This window comes from Anastrepha obliqua, chromosome 3 (genome assembly GCF_027943255.1).
Source record: "Anastrepha obliqua isolate idAnaObli1 chromosome 3, idAnaObli1_1.0, whole genome shotgun sequence".
Taxonomy (NCBI): Eukaryota; Metazoa; Arthropoda; class Insecta; order Diptera; family Tephritidae; genus Anastrepha; species Anastrepha obliqua.
In genome coordinates, this window is record NC_072894.1 from 85,852,331 (window position 1) to 85,878,640 (window position 26,310).

Below are 26,310 nucleotides of genomic sequence, written 5' to 3' on the forward strand. Positions count from 1 at the left end.
TTTAAAAACAAAAATAAACACGTCTTAAAGCAAAGAAGTTCGGGTAGGTTACAGCGTCCACAATTTCCACGCAATGTTGAAAGGCCTATATGTTACAATTTTATCGATTCCTTTCTTTTAAAATCTGCTTTAAATTTTTTGAATTGATTTCTGATTCTAGAAAATATTAACTCGTATGCTAATTTATTCAGTTTGCTCTGCAGCTATAACACATTCTAAGGCGTGGCCACGGTACCTATTTTGTATTCAGCAGATATATCGAAGTGAACGATACCTTGTTCTTTATTTAGGGGAAATCAAAAGATGATGAGTCCTACCGCAATGGTGCGCACTATCAAACCTTACGAGCTTAAAAGAAAAAAAAAACAGAAAAAAGAATAATAAGAAGAATAAGTAGAAATTCCACTTCACCCACTCTCCTTAATGAATTTTTGATTTATTTCAATCTTGCGAGCGAATAAGAATAAGTCTTTATATAGGACTCTTCTGAGGTCAGAGCAATTGATGTTGAGTTGCTGAGATGTGATCGAGTTCATGAGTACACAATCGGCCAGAGCAGAAATATTCTCTTAAGTAGACCGGCCGAATACAAGAATAACGTGTAAGGTCAATTAACACGCCAATTTATAGGAAATTCTTCATAAATGGTTCCACAAAAAGAGCGATATCATGCTTATGCAGAAAAAATCATGACAATATTTTGCTAATAGACGAACTGTCAATGAACCTTTTAGATGTAATTTTTTTTAACCTTAAACATGAGCTAAGAAGCAGTAAGTAGATTTGGCTGAGCGCCTCCTCCCATTTGTGGCGTGCGTCTTGATGTTGTCCCACAAATGGAGGGACCTCCAGTTTCAAGCCGACTTCGAACGGCAGATATTTTTTATGAGGAGCTTTTTCATGGCAGAAGTCCACTCGGATGTTTGCCATTGGCTGCCGAGGTACGAGAGATATTAGAAAACACTTTTTTTTTCTGGTCTTTCACCGCAATTCCAACCTATGTTCTCTCTGAATTCCGAATGGTAGTCACGCACCGACCCATTCGGCTACGGCGGCCACCTCATTGCAATCGACTCCCATAAAACTCTATTTTCTGAGAGTTTTATTGTGTGAAATGGGTTTGTAAACTCTTCATTAATTTGTTTTTAAATTGAAGGTAATAAAAGAAATCCATTCTTTTTGCAATAGATGTCAATAGGATAAAAAACTTCTGACAATTTTGTAGTAGTTTGACTCAGTGTTGCTGGAGCGCCCGTCAGAGACGGACACCTGCAAAAAGAAAATACGCCATATTTAAAAATTTTTCCGCGATGAACTCACGACAGGCGAGCGCAAATGTGAATGTGCTTATGGTATGTGGAGAGAATTCCGAAAGGGCAAAGGTCTGTCCTCATTGGATTCAATGGGGTACCATTGGACATCGCAGGGAAAACTGCCGCTGGGGCCACACTCTGGACTTAAGTTACGACCACTCTAGTATTCCTAGAAACTTAGAGTTCGTCCCCATGATGCTTGAACAATATGTATATCTTCGCTAAGCCCTTCATATTTCATCATTGGAGTATTCTGCGAGGAGCTCCCCATCAAACTCAAGTTTCGGCTACCGGATCACTGTAGTGTTTTGCAAGCGGAACTAGCCACAATTAAAGAAGCAGTGGATTGGTTGCTTACTTCTGCAATTACTGTAAGGGAGGTAAAAATCTACTCTGAATTGTGCGTTCCAAATAAGTCGGGAATGCTTGATTTCTCTCTTGACTGCATACGAATACTTCGATATTAGGCTCATTTGGATTCCCGGTCACAGCGGCACAGCGAGGAACTGCTGGATTGATAAACTGGGTAGGCGGGGGACGCTCGAGACCGGCTCCTTTGAGAACCTGTGGACTGCTCCTGGAAAAATGTCCGTCTCGTCAACTTAGCGAGTGCTGGGTTAATGCGGAAACGTGCAAAGTTGTGAGATCCTTCTAGCCACGGGTAGAGCGGGGGCGCTCGAGGAAACTTCTGGGGCTAACAAAGCTACAGCTTTTGAATTTGGTGGATCTTTACCAGACATTGTCCGTTAGGTATCCATGCGGTGAGACTTGGGATTGCCTCAAGACCTTTCTGCAGAAGCTGTCTGGAGGATGAGGTGGAATCTGGAGGATGGTGCTCTCGGCGGGCTAAGATTTAGACATCTGGTAGACATCTTAAGAGTTTTTGGTACATCTGCGGATATATCAGGTTTAAACATTACACACCTGGTGAATTTCATCAGCAGCTTGAAGCGGGTAACGCAATGTAATCCGTCGTCTTTTTCCCCCTGTTCGGTTCTTACCCTTACTCTGTTTTTAGTCTGTATGGACGAATTCGATGCTTTGTCCAAGTAGGCCTTCGCTTTTGAAGCCATTTATTATAACCTTACCTTATGCGTTTTCAATGTTTTAGACGCACTGTGAAAAGCAACGTTAGACGTGCTGAACTATAATAGTTCTACAGAAATGGTCTGCTCATGGCGTATTTTTTAGAATTACATATATTATCGATTTTCTTTCTTTCAATCATAAAATCTAAAGGTGCTTGCTTTTCTGGCTATGCTCACTTTGCTTTGCTTTGTTTCGTTTTTCAAGCTCCTATGGCCATATAATTAAAAAAAAAAAAAAAAAAACAAAATTGAAATGTCAAAGGCCGGCAAAGCGCTGTCAAATAAAACATTACTTTATTTGGAATTTTAAAGCGCTTCAAGCACGTGAAGCAAAGTTGTCGTTTGGCTAACTTTCATAAATACATTACACTACTTTCCGTTCTTTTTTGACAGCTGTCGAGGCGAAGTAAGCTCACATTAAGACAGCGCCGCCTTAACTTTTTTGTTCTGTGTTATTGAACATGCCGCTACCCTCCTCTTGCTACATTTATTCTTTCGTCAAACTGAGAAATATTTTGATTTTCCAACAAGTAAACTAACGGATTGAGTATTTTGGTGTGCTTATAAAAAGGTTATAAATTGTTTTTGCTTACATGGATAGCAAATAACTAATTGCATCGAACGAATCGTTTTCAACTGCCACATGCAATGGAGTATTGCCCGCATTATCTTTTGCGTTAAAATCTGTAAAAGAAAACAAATTAGTCAATCTTTTTTTCATATTAAGAGGCCTTAAAAATAATAATAATAAGATGAAAAGTTGAACAAAAAAAGTGCTCTAATAATTAATTAATTACAGTTCAATGCAAAAGGGTTAAGGTTAGTATTAAGCGCAAAATCAAAAATTCACAACTAAATTTGATTAATGCATACCTACAGAAATGTAAATTTCATAAACATTACACTTACTTCCATTCTGATCATTTATGTATCGCAATATATTTACACGATTTCGTGCGGCCGCTTGGTGTGCTGCCGTCCGACCTTTGCCGTCTTTTATAGACAAACGTTCGTTGTCTGCTTGATACAGACGCTTGAACTCATCCAAGTTTCCCGATTCAGCCGCCTGAAAATTAAAAATTGATACAGAAAATCACTGAATATATTATATTCATATTCGTATATATACTTATATATTCTTCTTTCCTATTAGTGTATGGAATATGCATTTGTATGTACACATGCAAGTGTGTGCAGCATACGCGTGTGAGATTTTTCCTATGAAGTAATGTCCTTACACTTATGATTTATGTTTTGTTAACGCGTATGAGAATATTTCGTAGTGAGGTGCTTTTCCTTAGATCAATATTTTCATATTCAGTTTGCAGAAAAGGTAAGAAGTGGCGACTTTTCTGATGATACAGCCTTCATCGCTTCTAGTGAGTCCCCTGCAGAGGCCTCCTCCCTGCTACAAAATCACTTACACACTTTGGAAACTTGGCTCAATAAATGGAAAATTAATATTAATCATGAAAAGTCTATTCAAGTTACATTTACACTAAGAAGAGAACAATGTCCTCCAGTGTATTTAAATGGTCATCAAATTCTTACTAGCGACACAGTCAAGTACTTGTTAATGCATCTTGATCGACGCCTCACATGGAAAAATCATATTAAAGCTAAGCATCAACAGCTTAAAAATAAAACCAAAAGAATGTACTGGCTACTTGGGGGCAAATCTCAACTTAGTCTAGAAAACAAGGTTAGATTGTATAAAGCTATATTGAAGCCTATATGGACCTACGGTACACAGCTTTGGGGAACTGCTAGTAAGTCCAATGTGGAGATTTTGCAACGCTACCAGTCAAAGACTTTGCGAACACTTGTTAATGCACCTTGGTTTATCACAAACGAAGCCATACACATGGATCTAGGTATTCCATTTGTTAAGAGAGAAATCTCAGTATATTCTAAGAGATACATTGAAAGATTGTCAAATCATCTAAACACAAATGCTATTTGCTTGTTGGACACAACCAACGAAATTAGATGATTAAAGCGCAATCATGTCTTAGACTTTCCATTCCTTTAAATTTGTCAATTTAATAATAATAATAAAAAAACAAACAACAAAAAAAAAACAAGAGCTAAATATGAAATTGTTAAAATGCTCCAATAAATTTTAAAATTCTAATATAAGTTATACATGAAGTAAGTTATACAATTTTCGAGTAAAAATTAAATCTAATAATATAAAATATGCATAAGAATTGTAAAAAGAAAAAATTCGATAGGTTTCTATGTAGTTTTGCACCAGTGTAAATACTATGCTGTCATTAGGTAATAAGATCTCTTTTGCTGAATATCTGTATTCTAAGATAGATTGCAAATAAAGTATTTCCATTTAAAAAAAAAAAAAAAAAAAAAAAGTTTGCATTTAATATATACATATGTACATACATATTAAGAAGGTCAGTCTTAGCGGGAAATTTTGATTCCGGGATTACTTTAAAAATTTTACGACATCCCGGGTTCACAATTTTCCAGGATTGATTCAGTAATTCACTTTGAGACATAGCTTTTTCATATTGTGAAAGAATTCAGAAGATGTGACCAAGATCAGACCGTTAACCGGCTCTCAGCGAATTTGAAAGAATGAGCTGATTGTCAGACGTAACTGGGGTCTTGACAGCGGTCTGTTTACGAAAAAACTGAGATTGCATTGGTTATATATGAAAAATTCAAAACGGTCTCCGCTCATGTCACCTCGTTGCCGTTCTACAACGAGTGATAGTATAAACACTTTGACGAAGGCAGACGACAGGCAGAGTGTGTCAAATTTGATATTAAAAAATTCACGTTCGTAAAAATGTAAATTATAGTAGTTCTCGTTGAATTAAATATATTTCTCATTTTGCGTTTTCGTACAACTCACAAAGGACGTACTGCCACTGAAGAAGGAAATACTATGTGACATTTCACAAAACTTTTTATGATTCTCGCGTTGTTTAATCAAAAAAAGATAAAATATTTATGACAACTTAAAAGTAATAATGCTCGATATTCCAAATATTCAAACCAATTTTATTTCCTTTTTTAGACTTAAACATTTTTGACCTAAGCTGATTTGAAAATGTTTGTGGTGTAAACAAATATGACCTTTCCAAGGACAGCTAAAGAAAAATATTTCCTAGGGAGGCCTTCATGTTCCATAAGTAAGCACTTTTGGCACTTTTGAGTTCTAAGAATCGGATACTATCGATACTTTGATGAGTGCTTACTACTTTAAATATTAAGTCCACCTAATACTGGCGTAAAATAAGCAACAGCGGTCTTATGTACTTAGTTAATGTTAAATAAGTTGATATATATTTAATTAGCTGCTTAAAATTTTATTATTAGAATTTGCATTTTTGCCAGCTGTCCGGGTATTGCATACATTCATGAAATTGTAGAAACTAGAGGAATTCGCTTATTAAATTTTTGCGCAAGGGGATTTAGGTAATTAAACGCTTATGTATGTATGTATGCACATGGAAATATTAGAAGTCAAAGAGAGTGGAAAGTACAGAAAATATTTTAATCAATATATATGATGAGCGACATCTCGAGAAAAAGTATTTCAGTTCAATCGAATTTGGTAAATGCTAAGGATTTAGCAAACAACTAAAGAACTATTCAATTATTCGAATTCAAACTACCTCAAACACGGACTCTTTCGGGATAGAATGATTGAATAATACGACTTTAAGGTAAAATCCAATCCAACTTGCACTTGATTTCACCGAACATCCGACGCAAATGAAGACCAAACCCAGTTGGATGTTATAAGAGCCATTCAGCCTTTTGTCAGTAATATCTTTTAAAGATGAAAAATATCGTGATCTTAGGCACATTTGTCGAGTCTTAGCAAAATCAGGGCAGTGACAAAGTAGGTATTCCAAAGTGCCCCTAGCATTCGCTTCGTTGCATGTGTTACATGCATCGCTCTGGACTTATCCCATTTTGGAAGCGTGATGTGGTCTTGAAGTCTATTTTAGATAGGAATAAAATAAAGTCTGTTGTGGCTTTCGTATTCCAAGTCCTTAGCACAATTAAGGCAGTTTTGTACGAGGTTGAGTATTCCCATATCGACTGTGTTTCCAAAGCACGACTGCGTTTCGTTCAGCTACGCTTTCAGAAACAAGAGTGATGGGTATATGTCTGGCGTGCTCAATCTCACTAATACTTGGTGCAAGACTACCATAAAAACACCAATGACAAAATTCACGATGCGTTAAATCAACAAATAAGCAGTTGGTAAAATTCAAACTAATTCTATGTCAGTCGGTAACATGAAACCTAAACTGTTGTCATATTTATAATATTACGTTTCTCTTCCACTACATAAAAATGACGAGAACATATGCACCAAAAAAAAAAAGAGAGTGAAAAAAGAAAGTGAAGGCGTGTACGTATACTAGGAACATTGGTGCGAACAGCCATATTATGGCGCAGTTTTCCATATAAAAAATATTGTGCATTTATTATACGGAGAAAAAAGCCAACACCGTCAGGGAAAATAATTATAAAAAATTAATTTTAAACTTGCACCTTTATTTTACTAAAATATGTTTTAAGTCATAAAACTCCATGCCAATATTTTTAGAATTGTGATGATTTGTGATTGTGGATTTTTTCTAAGAAGTTTGAAACTTCGATTTATATGGTTTTGCTAAAAAGCTATACTTTTATGTAAAGGTAATGAACATTCAAAAAACAAAAGATAAAAAAGCAAAAAAAACAGAGATTGTGAAAACTGGTTAAAATATTGATATGCCATTGATATGGAATACGTTTCTTTGATTCTTTCTTAGCCAAAGTTACGAATTATTTAAACAATTAAATAATGCATGATATTATGTGAAGTATGTGCCATTGAAACGTACAACTTTACTCCATATTTCAGTCAGCATACGGATTCCTCTGACGAAAAATTCGAATTCTTTTGACTTGATCCATTCATTGAGGCAGTTTGCGATGCTCTCATAAGAAGTGAACCAACAGGGCTAATTGTATTGATAAGAACAGATGGAAATCCGATGGTACAATGTCTCGGAAATAGGGCGGGTGGGGCAAGATTTCCCAATTCAGTCTCTCTAAACATTTTTGGACCAACTTAGCAACGTGTGGCCTAGCGTTGTCATGCAGCAAAATCAGTTTGTCATGTCTACCGTCCCATTCCGGCCGCTTTTCTTTGAGAGCTCAATTCAAACGCGTGAGCTTCAGTCGGTAACGATCACCAGTGATGGTTTCATATGGTTTAAGGAGTTTATAATAGATGACACCCTTCTGATCCCACCAGATGTACAACGCAACTTTTGAATCATGAATATTTTTTTTCGCAGTCGATGGAGATGGTTCACCTGGCAGGCTCTAACATTTCCGACGTTTGGGGTCATCGTACCTGCTTTCTGGACGTTCCCATCGCGTGCAAACGTTTACCGACGGTTGCTCTGTGAACACCCAACTCTTTAGACATATCATCGAGGGTTCGACATGCGTTTTCATCCAACAATTGTTGTAGTTGAGTATCTTCGAATTCTTACGGTGTCTCTTCGCGATATTTATCACTCACGTCGAAATTACCACTTTGGAAGCGTCGAAACCACTCTTTACAAGTTGTATTTGATGGAGCGTGAGTACCGTAAATATTGATGAATATACGTCACGTTTCAGCTGTACTTTTCTTTGAAAGGTAATAATGAAGCATGACTTTTCGCAAATGTTGTTTTTTCGGGACGAACTCAGACATTTTTGACGTCAAATAAAAAAGGATCTTTACGCTTCAAACGAATGTTATCTGCTGCGAGCGAAACCTCACATATACACCTTCATATCACCAGTATATTACTAAAGCGAACACAAAAATAGTATCAGCCGCGACACCTCTTTTCCGAGGGCGGAAACTTATTCCCATACTCAATATATTCTGTGCATCGTGTTTATTTCAAAAAAGCGACACATAAGTAGGTTGAGCTCAAAGTAGCATGACAAAAAAATAAAAATTAAACAACATTTTTTTTATACACATAACATAAACATAAAAAAGCACCCGGATAGGATATGCTGACAGGCAAAGCACTTACGGAGCTACCAATTGAGGGCCGATGCACGGGCAAAGACTCCATGATGAGCGCCATTATATATATATAAATATGAATATGTATGTAGTGAAGAAATGAATTCAAAGTATTCTTGAAGGAAGTCAAAAATACCACGAAAACTAAAGCAAGAAAAGTTGGCGATACGTGGCCGGTGGCAGAATTAGGAATCAAAAGCTTAATTAAAAAATAATTACTAATGATAAAAGTTCATTTAAAAAGAAGCAATTGCACTTTTAACTTTCAAAAATTATTTCCTCTAAACGTTGATCGTTACGTCGGATACGCTCTAGGAATGTGGGCTCCATACTCTGTGCCACTCGCTGGAGATGTGATGTCGGGATGCCATTAACCTTGCGAATGATATTCTTTTTTAGTGCTGAGATGGTCGCTGGGTTTATTTTCATAGGCTTTATTTTTGAGGTGCCCCCACAGAAGTTAATATATGCCATAGGGAAAACATCGGGCGAGCTGGGTGGCCAGGATATGACACCGAAACGGCTTATCAGTTTGTTAGGGAAGAAATCAAGCAGTATCGCCATGGTCTCTCTGGCCGTGTGCGGCGTGGCGTCATCTTGCTGAAACCATGTGTGTGCACTGAAGGATGGATGCTCTCTCATTATGGTCAAAAAATAATCGGTCAGCATGCACCGATAGGTGACTACGTCGGCTTGAAAAAGCTGTCTCTAAAGGGTAGTTTTGCTTATTTACTTTTCCATTTAAATGAAAATGGGCTTCATCACTCCAAAAGATATTGTTTACAGTACGAAATCGCTCCAACATTGTCTCGTAGAAATTGTTTACGAAAATTATAATCGCGTGGTGTAGTGGTTGCACAATTTGAATTTTGAAAGTGTGAAGTCTAAGATCTTTTCTCAATCTTTCCCGTGCTCTTTTGATTACGGATTAACGCCGGTTATCGTGCAAACTTGTAGCGGTGAGATCACTCGTCCACCGCGATATCGTGAGTAAATAACCCGCACGAATAACGAAACTAAGGCGATGCCCTCCTATTCATACGTTCCGCGGTTAGAGCGAAACATTAAATTCAAAACCTAATTCTGCCACCGGACACTCTTTACGTATACAGTTTAATCATACGAGTCCTTGTGCATATGTATACTTTATATGTGCGTATATATAAACTATAGATGCTGCTTAAAAATGCCAGCAGCAGATGTATTCAAGTTTAGCTCATAGCAACTGGGTGCTCAGCTATATAACTTGAACGACATTTTAAATAACCTTCTACAGTAGTTACAGCAGTAGTTTGTAAAAAATATGTATGTCTTTACATATTTATAGTGACAATATTTTTATGTTAGATGTCGAATACATTTCAGTTTGCAAAATTGTAAATAAATAAATTCAAGGCTAGCAAACAAAGGAATCAACAAAAAGGAAGCAGGAAACTACAAGGTCTGATGCCAAAAAAGTTAGGAATTTTATAAACATTTTTATTCCACATTTTCTGCTGTTATTACACATTGTTTGCTCTACCACAGGGTTGGGCACATTTTCGGCTCGCTAAGCTGTCAAACAGCCAAGGTTAAAGTAGTTCTTTGCGTACAAGGGAAAACCTAAAAGGGAACCTAAAAAATACATTCAGAGCATCGTATACTTTCACTCGCGTGATGTTCAACGCACAAATCTGTGGAATTACCATGATGTTCGATTTACCTGCTCAATTGCAGAAATCTGCAGAGGTAGATAGGAGCTACATACCCAGATCTTGGAGGGCTGTGAACATTACTTTCATACCCAAGGCAGGTAAAATCTCACATGTATCCCATAAAGATTTCAGACCAATCAGCCTCTCAAAGGCCTTTAGCAAGAACGATCTGCACCTCAGCTGTGTAATTCCTCGGGAGCGTTTATCGTAAGCTCAACATGTCTATTGTAAGGCAGATCGGTAGTCTGCCTTGCATCTTATTGTTAAAGATATCGAAAAGCCCCTATCTCAGAAAGAGTTCACGGTGGGCGCCTTCCTAGACATTGAGGGGGCTTTTAACAATGTCCTTCCGGAGGCAATCACTAGGTCCTAGGATAAAATAGGGGTTGGAACCGACCTTAATAGGCTAAACATAACATAAAATGCTCAGCCTTTCCTCGCCGGCAGGTGAACAGAGGCTCTCCGCAAAGGAGGTGTTCTCTCGCCGCTTCTTTGGGTTGTTGTGCTTAACGACTTGCTAGCGTAGCTGGAGAGGAGAGGCTGTAAGGTTATTGCATACGCGGATGACGTGGCACTTATTGTCTAAGGAAAGTTGTGAAATGGATCGCAAATCGCGGTCTCTCGATAAATCTTCTGAAGATGGAGCTCGGCTTATTTACGAGGAAATATAAAATACCTAGAGTCTTTCTCCACTCAATGGCAAGTACCCCATTCGTGCTCTCTGACAGGGTTAAGTACCTGGGGCTTGTCCTTGACAGAGAGCTAACGTGGCAGCCAAACATTGAGGAGACACGGAAAACATGTTTATGGATGGCTCGAAGTTGCGAAGATCTCCCAACAAATTTTAAATTTATGCTTCCGGACCATTTGATATGTGTTTGGTAGGACTGGGAGGGCATGGTTAATGGGAAATGCTCGAAAAGAATGCCGCGGTCAACAAGTGGCTCTACATTGTCCAGCTAGACCGCGTGAATGTCGCAATTCGACTGAAAAGGCCTGACCAACATGGTCAAACCATACTACTTCTCGACAACGCCCGGCCCCATGTTGCACAAGTCGTCAAAGCAGCACTCAAAAAGCTCGAATGGGAAGTCCTTCAGCATCTGCCGAATTCTCCGGACTTTACACCGCCCGATTACCATATTTTCCGTTCCCTGTCAAACCATATGAAGTGCCTTACCTTCGATAACAAAGAGGTCCTTAAAAACTGGCTCAACAACACCAGACCCGGCGATTTTTGGCGGAACGGTATCAACAAATGGGTCAGGAAGAGGTGGTAAACAGCAACGGCGAATATAGTATAATCATTTAACTCATTGACATGATTATTTTTTGTTGTTTAAATGAAAAGTGAAAATAAAAACACACGAACTTATTCCCCAACCCAATATTTATACTCTTTTTACGAGATTTTATAATATTTAAATAAGCTTAGTAAATATATTTTTGCAAACAAAACAAGAAAAATTGCTAACACGAAATGTACAATACGTATTTTATAATTAAGATATTTATTCCTGTATATATTTATTATTGCATAGGCATGAGGTGTAAAACATATATTTTTAGTACCTACTGTTGAGCCACATACGCATATGGCCTCATTCTCTTATGACTATGCCTGGTAAAGTAAATTAGACAGTAGAAAAAAACTGTCACATTCTTCGTCTCATTCATGCTGATTTTTGGTTCCACGACTCATCTCTCCCGAATGAACCAAGCTGTCTTGTAAGTGCAAACGGCCCGTGCGAGCCACTGCTCGTCCCTGCTCTATACACATTCACTGCTTCCGGTCAGGCAGTCCTCCATAATGCTTTTGTTGCCATTCCACTGCATACATTTTGTTGCTTACATTACTTGTCTCCATTTGCATTTTTAATTAGCAGCATTTTATATGGAAAACGATGCTTTAGGGTAAAGACGCAAAATCGCTGTTTTCGCAATTTGAACCGACTTTTAGGAATGCAATGGGGGGCTTTGAAAAAGTTTATTTGTAGTCTTATGAGTTGAATAAGAAATTTTAAACTCGAATGTAAGAGTAAGAAATCGGTCAACAACAACGCTCTACTTGGTGGCACCACTCACCTTCTACGAGTTTCCATATACCGCAAAGATTTTTATTCTTACTTTACACGATAAAAATTATATTTAATATGGTCTATGTTGATATCCTCTAACGAATGTAAAATACACAGTCTCGCACACAATTGTGTATGGCTGCATCATAAATCATAGAGTTAATCGAATTTTTTTATTCAGTGAACACATTAATCAAATTCAATGTACAAGGTGTGGCAACTAAGTTCCGACAATTTAGTTATATATAACTTGAGAAACCTATGTTTCGAAAGAAGAACTCTTTCTTTAGTGCCAATCGAGGATTGAAGTCGATGGCTCGCTAGGTTTGTGTTTTATGCGTGTTTTTCGACAGTAACTTTTTTAGTGACGTCGTGAAAATCAGCGACTCGTATAACAAGTGATTTATTGTAAATAAATTTTAGAGAAACCGAAGATGTATGCACTCTGAAAACGCTCAAGTTTCAATGGTTGAAGCGGTTCAAGTAGGAATGTGAAAGAGCGTAAAGGAGCTTCCGTCATACAGTGGCTGTGGGCACGCATTTTCAGTGAACGGCCCCAAATCGCCGAGCATGTTTGGATTTATCCTGCTTCATTGTGCAAAAGTTTTTAGCGAATAAAAATATTCAAACGTTTCATCATGCCGCCGTACAGAAGGTTATTTAAGCTATAACCGTGTAATGCACAGGCTAACTTCGACGAAGTACCAAGAGTGCTTCCAATCGTGGAAACGTTGGACTCATTATGTAGAGTTAGACGAATACCATTGTGAGCGACGGTAATAAAATTTATAAAATCTAGCCTGGAAGTTAATTGCCACACCCTGTATGTACACCATTTTTCATTGATCCTTTGCACAAGAGTGTGCCACTTTTGATTTGCTTTTTGTAACGTTCGAGATTCATTTTTATCAGGGTACACACATTTTTTCACTCGGCCATTAAATTCATTATTTACCATGCTTTTTAAATGGTTTTTGTAGTTGCTAGTACTATTTTTGTTTTATAAAATACTATAATTTTACCTGCAGTAATTCATTAGGCTGCATTTTAGGCGTTGCCTGCATCCGCAACATCCGTGTCCACTGCGTTGATAGTTTTAGTGGGGCAGCAACACTCAATTCAGCGCCTCGTGCACATCCATTAATTAGATAACGTATTGGTCCCACAACAACATCCCGTTTTGATGTATTTTTCATTTTATTTCTCAGTCTGAACATCAGCGCGTGTATGGGCGTGTAAAAGCACGCACAATTTACTCACTTACACTTAAACAAATGTCTGCATCGGTGAGGTTATATTTACTTGAAAGCTACTACATTGAGAATTATGCATTATAGTCACGAAGCAGCTGATATTATTTACACTTTCAATTTTGAATAAATTATTTTTCGTTCAAGTGCTTTGAATACTATTTGGTAATGCATAAGTAATGTACTTTTTCAATTAATTAGTGAAATGTATTTTAAGCTGCAAGTACTTTAGGTGATACTGCAACAAAGACGTTATTTTAATTTAATAGTTTCTTATTTTTTAATATTGTTGTTAATATTGTTAATAGTTCAGGTACACATGTACAAGCCTCGGTGGTTTTAAAGACGAAGAACTTACCGAGAACTTGCACCCGTTCATAATAAAATAAAAGTAACCAAATCATTAGTAACGCCAAATATTTAGTACCATTTGTCTATGTATTTAGTCAGTTTGCCATTTATGCAGATATGGCGTATGGAGGGAAAACCGTTTTCTCTTAAGTGACCTTGCCTCATTTCGTTGTGTTTTCATGTAATATGTGGCCTTATATGTGGATTGAATTGTTTATATGCAGATGTGTGTGCTTTGATCAGAGTTTTGGGTTCTTGAAACTAATAGTTTCTTATCATTCGCAGAGAAGTTGAAATTGAAATTTGAAACGATCGAGCCAAGGAGCACCAGGAGATTTGGTGGCTCCTAAAACACTCAGACTAAAAAGCCCATTGCATTTAAAGCTCTCGAAAGAGGCTAGATAGTCAAGGAGGGAAGGAGAAAAGTATCAAAGAGAGAGATAGGAAAGAATAGAGACAGAGATAGAGATAGTTAGTCCTGTGAGAATTTTCCAAATTCTTTGGCAAATCTGTAAATATCCTCCAGTTTTAGAGAAGGAATATTACTCATTTTCACGACATGGGAACCCAAAACTCGTAGCCGTACTCTAGCAAAGGCAGGGCACTCGCAGAGAAAGTGCTAAGTGCTATACGCCTCCTCCAAGCATGACAGGCACATTGGGTCCTCAATGATTCCAATGGTGGTCATATGCTGACCCCATGGGTTGTGTCGTGTAATGATACCGACCATCAACCGAACGTTTTTCCTTCTAAAACACTTTGCAGTTCTGCAGCGTTCTAGACCGGACCATCGCTCTTTATGTAGATTGCCTGCATAGTCGCGGATCCATGATCCCGGTGGAACTGATTCCGATTATTGGCTCTGGCCCTTGTGGGAGAACCGCTGATCCACGGTTGGCCAATTCATCGGCAATTTCGTTTCCTTGAACACCGGAGTGTCCTGGAACCCATATAAGTACAAGCCTGTTTTGTCTTGGGACAGAATTAAGCTTCTTCTTCGATTCTTGAACAATCTTTGAGGTAAGCTTCGCGTACTCCAGGACCTTCGGTGGGGCCTGACCGTCACTGAAAACTCCAATCTGTTTCCCGCTCCATCTCCTCTCGATTATCCATTCGACTACTTTCAGGATGGCAAAAACTTCCGTTTGGAAAACAGTTGCCATTTCCCCCATAGTTGTAGAAATTGTTAGTTAAATACATTAGAAGAAATGAGAAGGCTAGTGCAAGTAAACTGTTTCCTTTGCCACCTTAATGTACCCGCATGGCTGGGAACGTGAATTATTTTGAGTTTATGTGTGTGTTATGACAGCACACTCCATTAAATAACTATGGCACCCAAACTAATTGACAAGTTCTGACAATTTATTTATTTCGTATTCAATTTTAATAGTAACTTTATCAAAATATTGTGCATTGTCCTACAAAAACTACATAAATCCACGTTTCACAATATGAAAAAAAATTGATCAAAATTTCAGACTATTTAATTAGAGTTTTCAGAAAAATTTCGAGAATTAGTTTTCCCATATGTTTTCTTCCATCTTAAACAAATGTCGAGTATTCGTATTGAATTTATAGAAAAGTTCCTCTTCATAGCTGTCAATGCTCGGCCGACAATAGTGCATGCCATGAAATCGAGATTCTCTATTTGTAGAACAATTCGAATCCTTTTGTATGGAGCAGTTGGTCCATATAAGCGCTTTACAAAACAAGAAAAAACAACAATAATCAAAGAAAATTTGTGAAATCGCCAAAAAAAAATTATTTATGCATTTCAGGATTTTTAATTATAATAAAAAAATTTTTTCAAAATCTTTAATTTATTTCATCAACGCGCTGGAAAAACTATTAAAATATGCCGCCGCGACCTTTTAAATAATAAAAAGTAATGTTACTCACTATTTGTTTGGCAAGTATGATACATACAAGGTGGCGCAAAATTAATCACCTTATGGGAAGATTTATAATTTTCGCAAATGGCATCGTTAGGTTAGGTAAGGTTGAAGCGGTTATGCTGTGGGACACACTTAGGCTCATAGCCTATTGTGACGCAGCGTGGGGCGCATGGATTTAATTTGCGAAAGCAACATATATTGACTGATTATTTATGCAAATTATGTATATCCTTTTGGCAAAAAATTTGTGTTGAGATACATATGTAGATGACCTAGAGCAATTTTCCCTAATTAAAAAAAATCAAGTGACTTGTGCTGGAAGAAATAAACAAATATAACAAAGATGAAAAAGTAAAGAATTGAAAATGTTTATTTAATTTCATAAACCATTTATTTTAATTTTAGGCAATTTTTATTTAACATTTTACCTGGTCCTGCGCTCTCTTGAAAAGCTAGCGATTTGGAAAGACGTTGTTTTATCAGCTTAAGAGGCTCTCAATAGATGAGCTCGCGCTCTAGCGGCCATCTTAGTAAAGCTACAGCTGTTGAATCTGACTGGTATAATTAATGGAATGTTAAAGTTTATAAACAAAATCAGATTTCGGGAAGAAAATCATATTCAGTGGCGAGGCTTATTTCCGCTTAAGTGCTTTCGTTAACAAGGAAAACTATCGGGTTTTGAGCGGAAAGAGAGAGAGCTAGAGAGGTTCGTCAAATAACTCTGTACTACGAAAAAGCCAATGATTGATTAGAATTTCGGATTGACTATATCATCCACCTTTCTTTTTTCGAAGACGTGCAAGTATCAGAGCTCACTATAAAGAGCTACTGATATCGAACAACGATAAAAAGCTAAGATGGAATGTATTCACACAAATAAGTGGCTTCCACAGGATGGAATAAATTGAATAACTTTTTCCCATCAAGAAGCAGTATAAAATTAAAACATGAAATTTCTTTTTGATCTTTTGATTTGAAAATAACAAAAGTAGCGTTACTGTTATCACAATGACTCACAAACTTCTTCTTCTTAATTGGCGAGTTTAACAAAGCGCGCCAGTCGTTTCTTTCTTGTGCTAACCGGCGCCAAATGACACACCAAGTGAAGTCCTTTTCCACCTGATCTTTCCAACGCAGAGGAGGCCTTCCTCATGAGCTAATGAATAGAATATCATGAAATTGTAACAGCTTCCTCTTTAAGATTTGTAATAACTAGGAGGTAAATGTAACAAAACTAGTGCCATCTATGTGTTAGACCCTCTGTGAAGATATGTGATAACATACCTCTGGTTTATGCAGAAAAACCTCAAACGAGGACCAGCATGAATTCCTGACGAAATTGAGTCCCATTTATCCGAACACGCCATTGGGAAGTGGTGCACTAGAATACGCCACTTATAAGCGTGCCACAATAGTGCCAATACAAATTGGCAACTTAAACTATTTGGTTTATTTAATTTAAAATTTGGAGCATTCTTATTGAAATCCCCTATATGTTTGTGGAAAAAGTAGTCTTCTAAAATAGGTACAGTTTTCTATTTCTCTACTATTTATTTTAGTAAGTGCTTAACATACTTTTTTTTACGAAACAGAACTAAAAGAAAATTGCAGTTGCGACAATAAAGCGCGAAATTTTAATTTTGGAAAGCGCAATAAAAATATCTGCATCCTTTTAATTACACACAACTACTGCACACACAAAATTCTCATTAAAATAAATTAGTCTATTAAATGTATTCACAATGTCAGTCAAACTAAAATATTTGAAAGCACAAATTTATTTAAAAATTTGTACAATTTTAAAATCTTCTTCATCAAAATAATTCCGTGTTCAAGCCAGCCAAAAGTCTCTTAAAATATGCAATTTTTCTGCAACGTTTGTATTGCTTTCTTTTTTCCTCGAATAAACACACAGCAAATCACACAGTTACCTGTCAGTTAGAATTATGTTCAAATCAACGAATGGATGAAAGGGTACATATTTTTTGGAGCTGATAGGCCCCATTTCCATATTTTGTGTCCTACTGTATTGTAAATTTCCGATTGAAGCAACTTAAAAATACTTAAATTTTTTCTTCTAATATTTATTTCGGGAGATTAAAAAAACTTATTTTTCTGATGTTACCCCTACATTTGCTCTATGGCAAAAAAAAAATAAGCGGCTATTTATTTTTTTAAATCTTCTTTTTTAAAATTTACCTAAGCCGCCAACGCTCTGAAAACTACTTTTGAACTCCCATTTAACAAATGAACCTTTCACTTTACAGACAAATATTATTTAATCATTGGATTCGGTAGATTAGGAATCTGTCTTAAGCAGACCCGGAATATCACAGGTCTACGATAATTTGGTAGAAAGGCTGGAAGTGGCAATTCATATGTTCGTTCATATAGTGGCAGTTAACCTTAATAATAAAAAATCCAAGCACAAAAGTATGCCGCAAATCTAAAAATAACGCAGAATTTTATGAAGCGTTCAGTCGGTTGCAAAAAGAGTTCGCTTTTCTGAACAAATTTCTAGATCAGAACTACATTTCTAAAGTAGAGAGTGGTATAATGGTATAAATTTAAGTATTACAGTAAAAGTAGGCAAGAATAAAAGGACCGGAATTCCTGAAAAAATGCTTTGGGGGGAATGTTATCGGACATACAAAAAATTAGTAACCTTTTTGTAGTTTTTGCATTAGTAACCTTTACAGATGGCTTCCCTCCTGTATTATTAAAAAACTGTGCTACATTGTTAGCAAAATCATTAACAATTATTTTTAATAAATCGATGGATTTTGGTAAACTTTTAAATAATTGAAAAAAAAAAAATCATTTATCATACCGATACATAAGTCAAGCAAGTGGAAGTGGAAATGGGAAGTTGCATGCCCAAAATTATCAGCCGATCTGCAAAATCTTAGTATACCTAAACTTTTTCAAAAACTGGCTCATGATTTGATTCTCTTCCAAATTCCAGATCTCAAATTGCCGTATCACACCACGGCTTTGTTAAGAGTAGAATTACAGCCATAAATAGGCTTTATTCGAAAATTTTGTCTTAAAATAAATTGAAACCGGCCAACAGTGCGCTGTCATTTCCACCGACTTTTAGAAATCATTTCATAGAGTCTCCCCCAGCTTACTTAACCCTTTACCGCATATGTGCCCATACATGGTTTTGATTCAATTTTATTTCCAAACTAAGTATTATAAAATAATTCAAACTGTTTTAATCTATCAAATAACCTATATATTTAGCAATAATAAAACGCAAAAATTTTCTGATTTTATGTCATTTCCAAATAGCTTCACTTTTGTGCAGGTGGGTAAAAAAGAAGAATTGAAGTGCGAGTGTTTCATTAAAAAAAAAAATGGTAACACAAGAAGAACATAAGTGTGATCTGTGGATATGTGCGCTAGGCTGTTACGGATAGGTAGTATAGTGTCTACCTATTTTATTACTTTTAAAGTATTTGCACTTCATACAATATATTTAAGTCAAATATTTTTTCCAATTCAGTGAGCTAGTGCACTAAGTGTTTTTTATATCAAACGAGAATTCAAATTTTTTAGTCAGAAAACATATTTGAAGAGATTTTTATACATATATCCCGAATGAAAAGTTCTCAGCATTAGATAGTTGTTAATCGATGCATCAGCTTCCATTTGTCAATCGACGATATCTGGGCGTCAAATCTTTTACTTTCTTGACGTGTTTTTCATTGGGCACTATTGCTTTCTCTAACTTCTTTGAATTATTTGTATCTCTTGTAAAAATTTTTGTTTGCTACATAACTTGATAACCCAGGTTTTCTGCAATATTCTCAATATTTTTGGAAATAAAATTTTAAATAACTTCCTATCTCAATAAAATCAGATACAATTAGTTTATATCGATAAATTCAGTTTTAACACGGGATATTCAATTCTTTAATATTTTTTTAATATATTAAATAAATTTTTAGCATGTCTCTGTAGCATTTTGCGCTAAACTTTTAAAAGTTGGTCACAACGCATAAAAATAATTCAAGATAAGTTAAGGTAGAACGTTTATTTCATTTAAACTGAAGCAAAATCAGCGACATGAAATCGGGAAGATCAGTATCTCAACAAAGTTTCAGCAAAAACCATCTGACATATATTGGCTTACTCTTCAATTAACTGTTTTTTTAAATCGGGGAATACTTAAAACTAAAATCTTGGCTTTGAAAAAAAAGAGAAATACTAAATTTAAGTTGGCAAGTACTTAGAGATCAGTCTTCTGCCATTCTGATTTGCATTTTAATTTTTCTAAGATAAAATTTAGTACTCATATCCCACTTAAGCAAGGTTGGATTAAACACGCTGCGCTTAGAAAGAGCTCACTCGGTGGCAGCTGCTAATTGTTACGCCTAGCAAAGATTTTCCCCCTCCTATCCTTATTTATATTCATCATTCCGATTTTTCGCGAATCTTTCAGCGAGGCTGTGCCTAATTTTACCTGGTCTCTTAAAAAGTAGTCCCTCACGTGAAGCCCTGATTTAATTCTGTTTTTGATGAGCTGTCATAAATCATTATTTTTTCTACAGCCGTCATAAATCTTCATAGGTGTAAATTGACATAAATTATTGTATTACCGCATAAATAAAACACGATTTTTAGGTTTTAATTCAGATTTTTATTTTTCACTTTTCCCGCTACCTTTTCCAAAAACATCTAGAAATCAACTGTCAAAACTATCCTCCTCGCTCTCAATCGTTCCGCTAGAACAGGGTTGCCACATCCCTCCTTTGTTCACCAGCTTGAGCTTTAACCTTTGGCCCGAAGAAGTAGTTCCGGTAAACCCAGGGGGATCAGATTGTTCAGAGTTTTGTTTACCTGTGGACGAAATAGAATCCGGAGGAGCGGCCACCGAAACAAGTGTTTCGGGAGCTAATGAAGAACTGTGAGACTGGGTCCCCGTGGTGGGCGGAATTGATGGTATTTTCTTTAAGTGTGCTACATTTCTCATCAGTGTTCGACCTCCACCAAACAACTTTACTACGTTTCCCTTCCTTTCTATAACCTCATATTCTGTGGTGTCGAAATTAGGAGTAAGTTTGTGTGGAAACACGACATTTTTCAAGTAAACTTTGTTCCCAACTTCTATATCTATTTCTTTGGCCCCTCTCTTCCTATCAGCAGTTTCTTTCCCTTTCTGTTTACTCACGCAATCTCTGTCTCTCTCTACCGAATCCGAAACGTCTCCCATTAAATCCTGGATACTTGGTATTTTATCACGGATTACCCGGCCGAACATTAATTCAGATGGAGAAGTACCTGTGCTGCCATGAGGTGTCACATTGTACATAAGCATGAATTTTTGTATTGCTTCTTTATAATTTTCTTTATTTAGGTGGGCTATTTTCAGTCGCTTAACAAGATTTTTATTCATATTTTCTACCTCGCCATTTGCCTGTGGCCAATATGGAGGCGTTTTGATTTGTTGGATGCCACACGTCTTACAATACTGCTGAAATTCCATGCTTATGTACTGCCTTCCATTGTCGGTTCGTTAATATTTAGGAAACCCAAGTCTACTGAAAATTTCTTTCATTGAGTCGATAATGATCGACGAAGATATCGACCGTAGAAATTTAATCTCCATATATCTGGAGTAGTAATCTATTAAGACAAGTATATATTCACTGTTCGGTAAGGGGCCCAAAAGGTCTGTGGCTACACAAATCCATGGTCCTGTAGGAAACTGAGTTCTACTCATTGGGGCTGGCTTTAAATCTCTTGATACTAAGATGCAATCACGGCAATTCTTTACAAATTTTTCTACCTCGCGATCTATTAGTGGCCAGACCTTCGATCGTAACCGACGTTTCATAACAGACTCCCCCGGGTGACCTTCATGTGCCAATTCAAGAACTTTCTGACGCAATGTGGTTGGAATAATAATGCGTGTCCCCCTCAACAGAATCTGGCCTACAGTTGAAAGCTCAAATCTAAACGGATACAACTTATTTGAAGATGCTGCTTCCCAAGAATTATTATCCATACATGACATTGCGTCGATAATTTCTTCATCGCGCGTGCTTTCCTCTGCCACTTCTGAGATGGACATCGACACAGGAATAGAATTTTCAATGACTCGCAAGATGTTGTGTTCTCCCTCTAAGTCAAAACATTGCGTTTCTGCTGGTTGATAAAGCCGGGATAAAACGTCCGATATGTTTTCTTTTCCAGTTTTATAAATTACTTTAAATTTGTATTCTTGTAAACGCAGAAGCCACCTCTCGATCCGGGCTGGTGGTTTTGATGTGGGTTTAAATATTGCTTCCAGTGGTTTGTGGTCGGTGACTAGTTCAAATTCAAGGCCTGCTAGGTAGAAGTAGAATTTTTCAACTCCCCACACCAAGGCTAGACTCTCTTTCTCTGTTTGGGAGTATCGCTGTTCTACTTTTGATAAGCTCCTACTAGCAAATGATATAATGTTTGGCTTCGTTTCTTCTTGCAATTGGACCAGTACAGCTCCTAATGCCACTTTACTAGCATCAGCGATCAAACGTGTCTTTTTGTTTGGATTAAAATACGACAACTTAGTGACTTCCGCCAACCTCAGTTTAAGATCTTCAAATGCCTTCTTCTCGACCATGCCCCACACAAACTTGTTTTCTTTGATGAGAAGACGTCTCAGCGGCTCGGTGCAAGTGGCTAAATCCGGGATGAACTTGCCTACATATGTTACCAGGCCTAGAAAACTCCGAACTTCTTCCTTAGTGACCGGGTCACGAAATGTGGTTATCGTCGTTATCTTCTCTAGGTCTACTTCAATTCCCTTGTCGGATAAAATGTGACCAAGGAATTTTAATTTGTTTGTTTTCCAAATACATTTCTGATGGTTTAGCAGAACGTTGTTTGCTTTGAAAATTTCGCAGACTTCATTAACATTTTTGTCATGTTCCTTCTCATCACTACCGAAAATAATGACGTCGTCTATATAGTTCATAACGTTTGAACAAGGTGATAATAGCTGTTCTAGCCTTCTTTGGAAGATTTCTGGCGCTGAGTTAATTCCAAACATTAATCGTTTATAGCGAAAAAGTCCTCGAGGCGTAATAAACGTTGTGATTTCTCTACTGGTTTCATGAAGCTCGAGTTGGTGATAAGCGTCTTTAAGATCCAACCGGGAGAAAAATTTGGCGTTTCTCAATTTCGTCATAAACGATTCGAAGGTGGGAAGCGGATAATTTTCGCGTAAAATTGCTCTGTTTGCCAGACGCATGTCCAAACATATTCTAATGTCGCCGTTTTCTTTAAAAGCTAATACCATCGGTGATATCCAGGGGCTGTGACCTATCACTGGTTCGATTACGTCTAGGCTTAGTGCTTCATCAAGTTTAGCCAACACTTTTTCTTCCAAAGCTACCGGAATACGTCTCATTGGCTGTTGTACAGGTTTTATCTCTGGGTTAATAGAAAGTTTGATTACAACTTCTTTCCATTTCGGAAATGGTTTCAAAGGCTCAATATGGTTTAGGTTGGAACCAAGTCGTAACACGTTCAGTTTAATTGCCGTTTCACGGCCAAGCAGGGATTGTTCCCCATTCTCAATAACGAAGAATGAGGCAATCATCTCGGGATTGTTATCAACAGATATAGGCGCCTCAAATACGCACATTACCTTAAGCAATTGGTCCCAGGCGCAGCTTCTGAATTGGTTATGGGTATTTGAGCGAACGTTGAAAAGCGTAGCTTTTGCTTTTTGTAAATGCAACCAGTCAGTTTGACTTACCAGATTAAACCGAGACCCAGAATCAATTATTACGGAGATCGAATGACCCCCAATTTTCACTTGTATTGTCTCTTCTTCATCGTCACTTAATATGTTAAAACAGTGACTTTCGAGTTTAGGTTTATCTGCGTCGCAACCGTCATCACTAACCAAACGAATGTTATCATATTTACGTTTTGAGTTTTTAAGGTTAGATTGGGTAGAATGTCGTTTTAAATTTGTCCTACATTTCCGTGCGAAATGCCCTACGCGACCACATTTATTACATTTTATTAGTTTAGCTGGGCACAACGAGCTATTATCAGCGTGGCTATTTTGACCACATCTACCACATTCACTACCTTGGGCAAACGAAGCCCGTGCCTGGTATTTAACTTTGTTAACTGAACTAATTCCATCTGTGTCAGATATCATGGTTTCTGATTGTTGATTTATTTGTTCATCTACTTGGCACGCCGCAATGACTTCGTCCAAAGTACGTTCTTTTTCAAGAAGTTTCTTTTTGAGCTCTTTTGATGCCCATGCATCAATAATTTTATCTTTAAGGCAGATTTCTTCAATTTCATGTTTTGTAGTGCCAAAAGAACATTTATTTATCTGCTGACGTAATTTTAAAACAAATTTTGCAAAAGTTTCATCTTCGGTGCGGCATATAGTTCTAAACAAATGTCTTTCGAAAATAGAATTTTGCTTTGGAGAAAAGTGAGCATTTAGTTTATCAACTAAAACTTGATAGACATCGTTCTTAGCTGTCTCATTATATGCTTCGATCGCACCTGGCAAAGAGTAAGCTACGGATTGCACTTGCGTACCTGCCAAATGTAAAAGTTTGTTTTTCTTTTGCCTTACTGAAACGATATCTTCAGATTCTAAATAAATTTCAAACGCTCGGAGCCATTTTTCCCATTCAATACGCAACGATGATTTTTCTATTGCTTCGCAAAGAAACGGCTTTATAATTAAGTCTGCCATTCTGTGTGCCTGCCTGAAAAGTAAACACATTGACATTTCTTATGATTTAATTATCAGCACCTTAATGCTTTTGGCATTTGCCAACTAATTACAATTTACATATCGTTTATGTGTATGTGCAGCCCGCCCTTCAGCGCAATTTCTGACTTTTGTCAGATAATTTTCCACAGCTCGCAATTTAGCGCAGCTTCTGACTTTTGTCAGATAATTTTCCACAGCTCGCAATTTAGCGCAGCTTCCGACTTTCGTCAGATAATTTTCCCACCGGGTCGACAATGACAATGCAAAGAAAAATCAAGCACGAAGCAACTGAACAGCGGCAGCACACACACACACAGAAAAACCCAACGCGTGCACGCAAAATAGTTATAACAATGCTTCCTGCACATACTCACTTTATTTATCCAATTATTTCCTTAAATCACGGTTATATTTCGCCTTTTATTCTTTTTCTTTTCCTTTTTTTACTCGTCGCCAATGTATTACCGCATAAATAAAACACGATTTTTAGGTTTTAATTCAGATTTTTATTTTTCACTTTTCCCGCTACCTTTTCCAAAAACATCTAGAAATCAACTATCAAAACTATCCTCCTCGCTCTCAATCGTTCCGCTAGAACAGGGTTGCCACAATTATAATCATCAATTATTTGTGATATGTAATCGGTACTAAAGGCTTTGCCCAACTTAGTTGTGGATTAATATCCACTAGAATGGTCGTTCTGTAAGAAATGCATTTCGCGAATTGCGAGATTGAGCGTTGAGATACATTTGGCGGAATCATCGGCCCGTACTTCTTCGAAAATGAAGTCAGCAATGCTTTTATGGTGAACGTCATCGGTAGTAAACTTTTTATGGCCTCAATTGGATAACGTGGGCTTGGACAATATGTGGTTTCATCAGGACGTGACAATTGTGACCAACTTTCTTTCTCGATTTCAAAATTCTTTGCCCAAAAGCCTGTCTAACTGTTTACAAATTCAGTCAGCTTTGAATGGAGGACGACTCGTTTTTATTTGTCTTAATTTATTCACAATTTATAACCAATTTTAATTTTTCCAATTGGCGTAGCAATTTTTTGTCACGGAAGTTTCTAATGAGCAAAACAAGACATTGAAGAAAATTAACGTATGGAATATTAATACATTGTAAGTACACAGTCTGATTACATTATCTCATAAAGTGTGACCGACAAAATTCAAATTTAGAGTTCCGTTATATACAAAATTTGAAATCTGCTAAATATGCATATCCTATTTGCAATTCGCGTTGTGTCATTAGTTGGTTTTGTGATAAATTTAGAAAGCGTACGTTGGTTTTACAAAAAGAATTTTCCGTATGAAAAACTATTTGAAGCAGTGTTCTTATGTACACACCCCAAAGGTCCAAAAATCTTACGTGCATCTGCAGCAAAATATTTGAAGAAGTCGAAGGCGTTCATAAATAAATCGTTGCAATGATATTCCGAAGTTGAAAGCGTTGACCGCTTCTGCGGACGAGGCCCAGAAGAAAATATCTCTCCAAAGTTAAATCACAGTTTGCCTGATTTGTTTGTGAAAAAGCCCAACTTATCGTTGCATAAAAGTGAAGCAGTTTTAAGGAAAAGTTGTGTTAATGTATCCAAAGACACGATTACAGGATCTTTACGTGCAGAAAATCTCAAACTCCGGAGCGCATTAAAAAAACCGCTACTCTCATTATCACACATTGAAAAAGGACTTGCATGGGCTAAGACAAATTCAGAACAGAATTGCGCAAACGTAATATTCACGCATGAATCTTTCTTGAAAGAAAACAAATATGGACAATCAAATGGTTCTCAAAGCGAATTCGGATGATTTGTAGCCGATGTTTTGGAG

At 37.0% G+C, this 26,310-nt stretch overlaps 1 protein-coding gene across 1 annotated transcript in view; it reads right to left on the reverse strand.

Moving 5' to 3' along the window:
* The window catches only part of LOC129242578 (transient receptor potential cation channel subfamily A member 1), a 112,068-nt gene that overhangs the window by 67,232 nt on the left and 18,526 nt on the right, over nucleotides 1–26,310 (reverse strand). The window contains exons 3-4 of the mRNA XM_054879306.1: nucleotides 3,311–3,467; nucleotides 2,995–3,085 (exon numbers count right to left, since the gene is read on the reverse strand). Of these exons, the coding sequence (XP_054735281.1) occupies nucleotides 2,995–3,085; nucleotides 3,311–3,467 (248 nt within the window). The remainder of the gene's footprint in view (nucleotides 1–2,994; nucleotides 3,086–3,310; nucleotides 3,468–26,310) is intronic.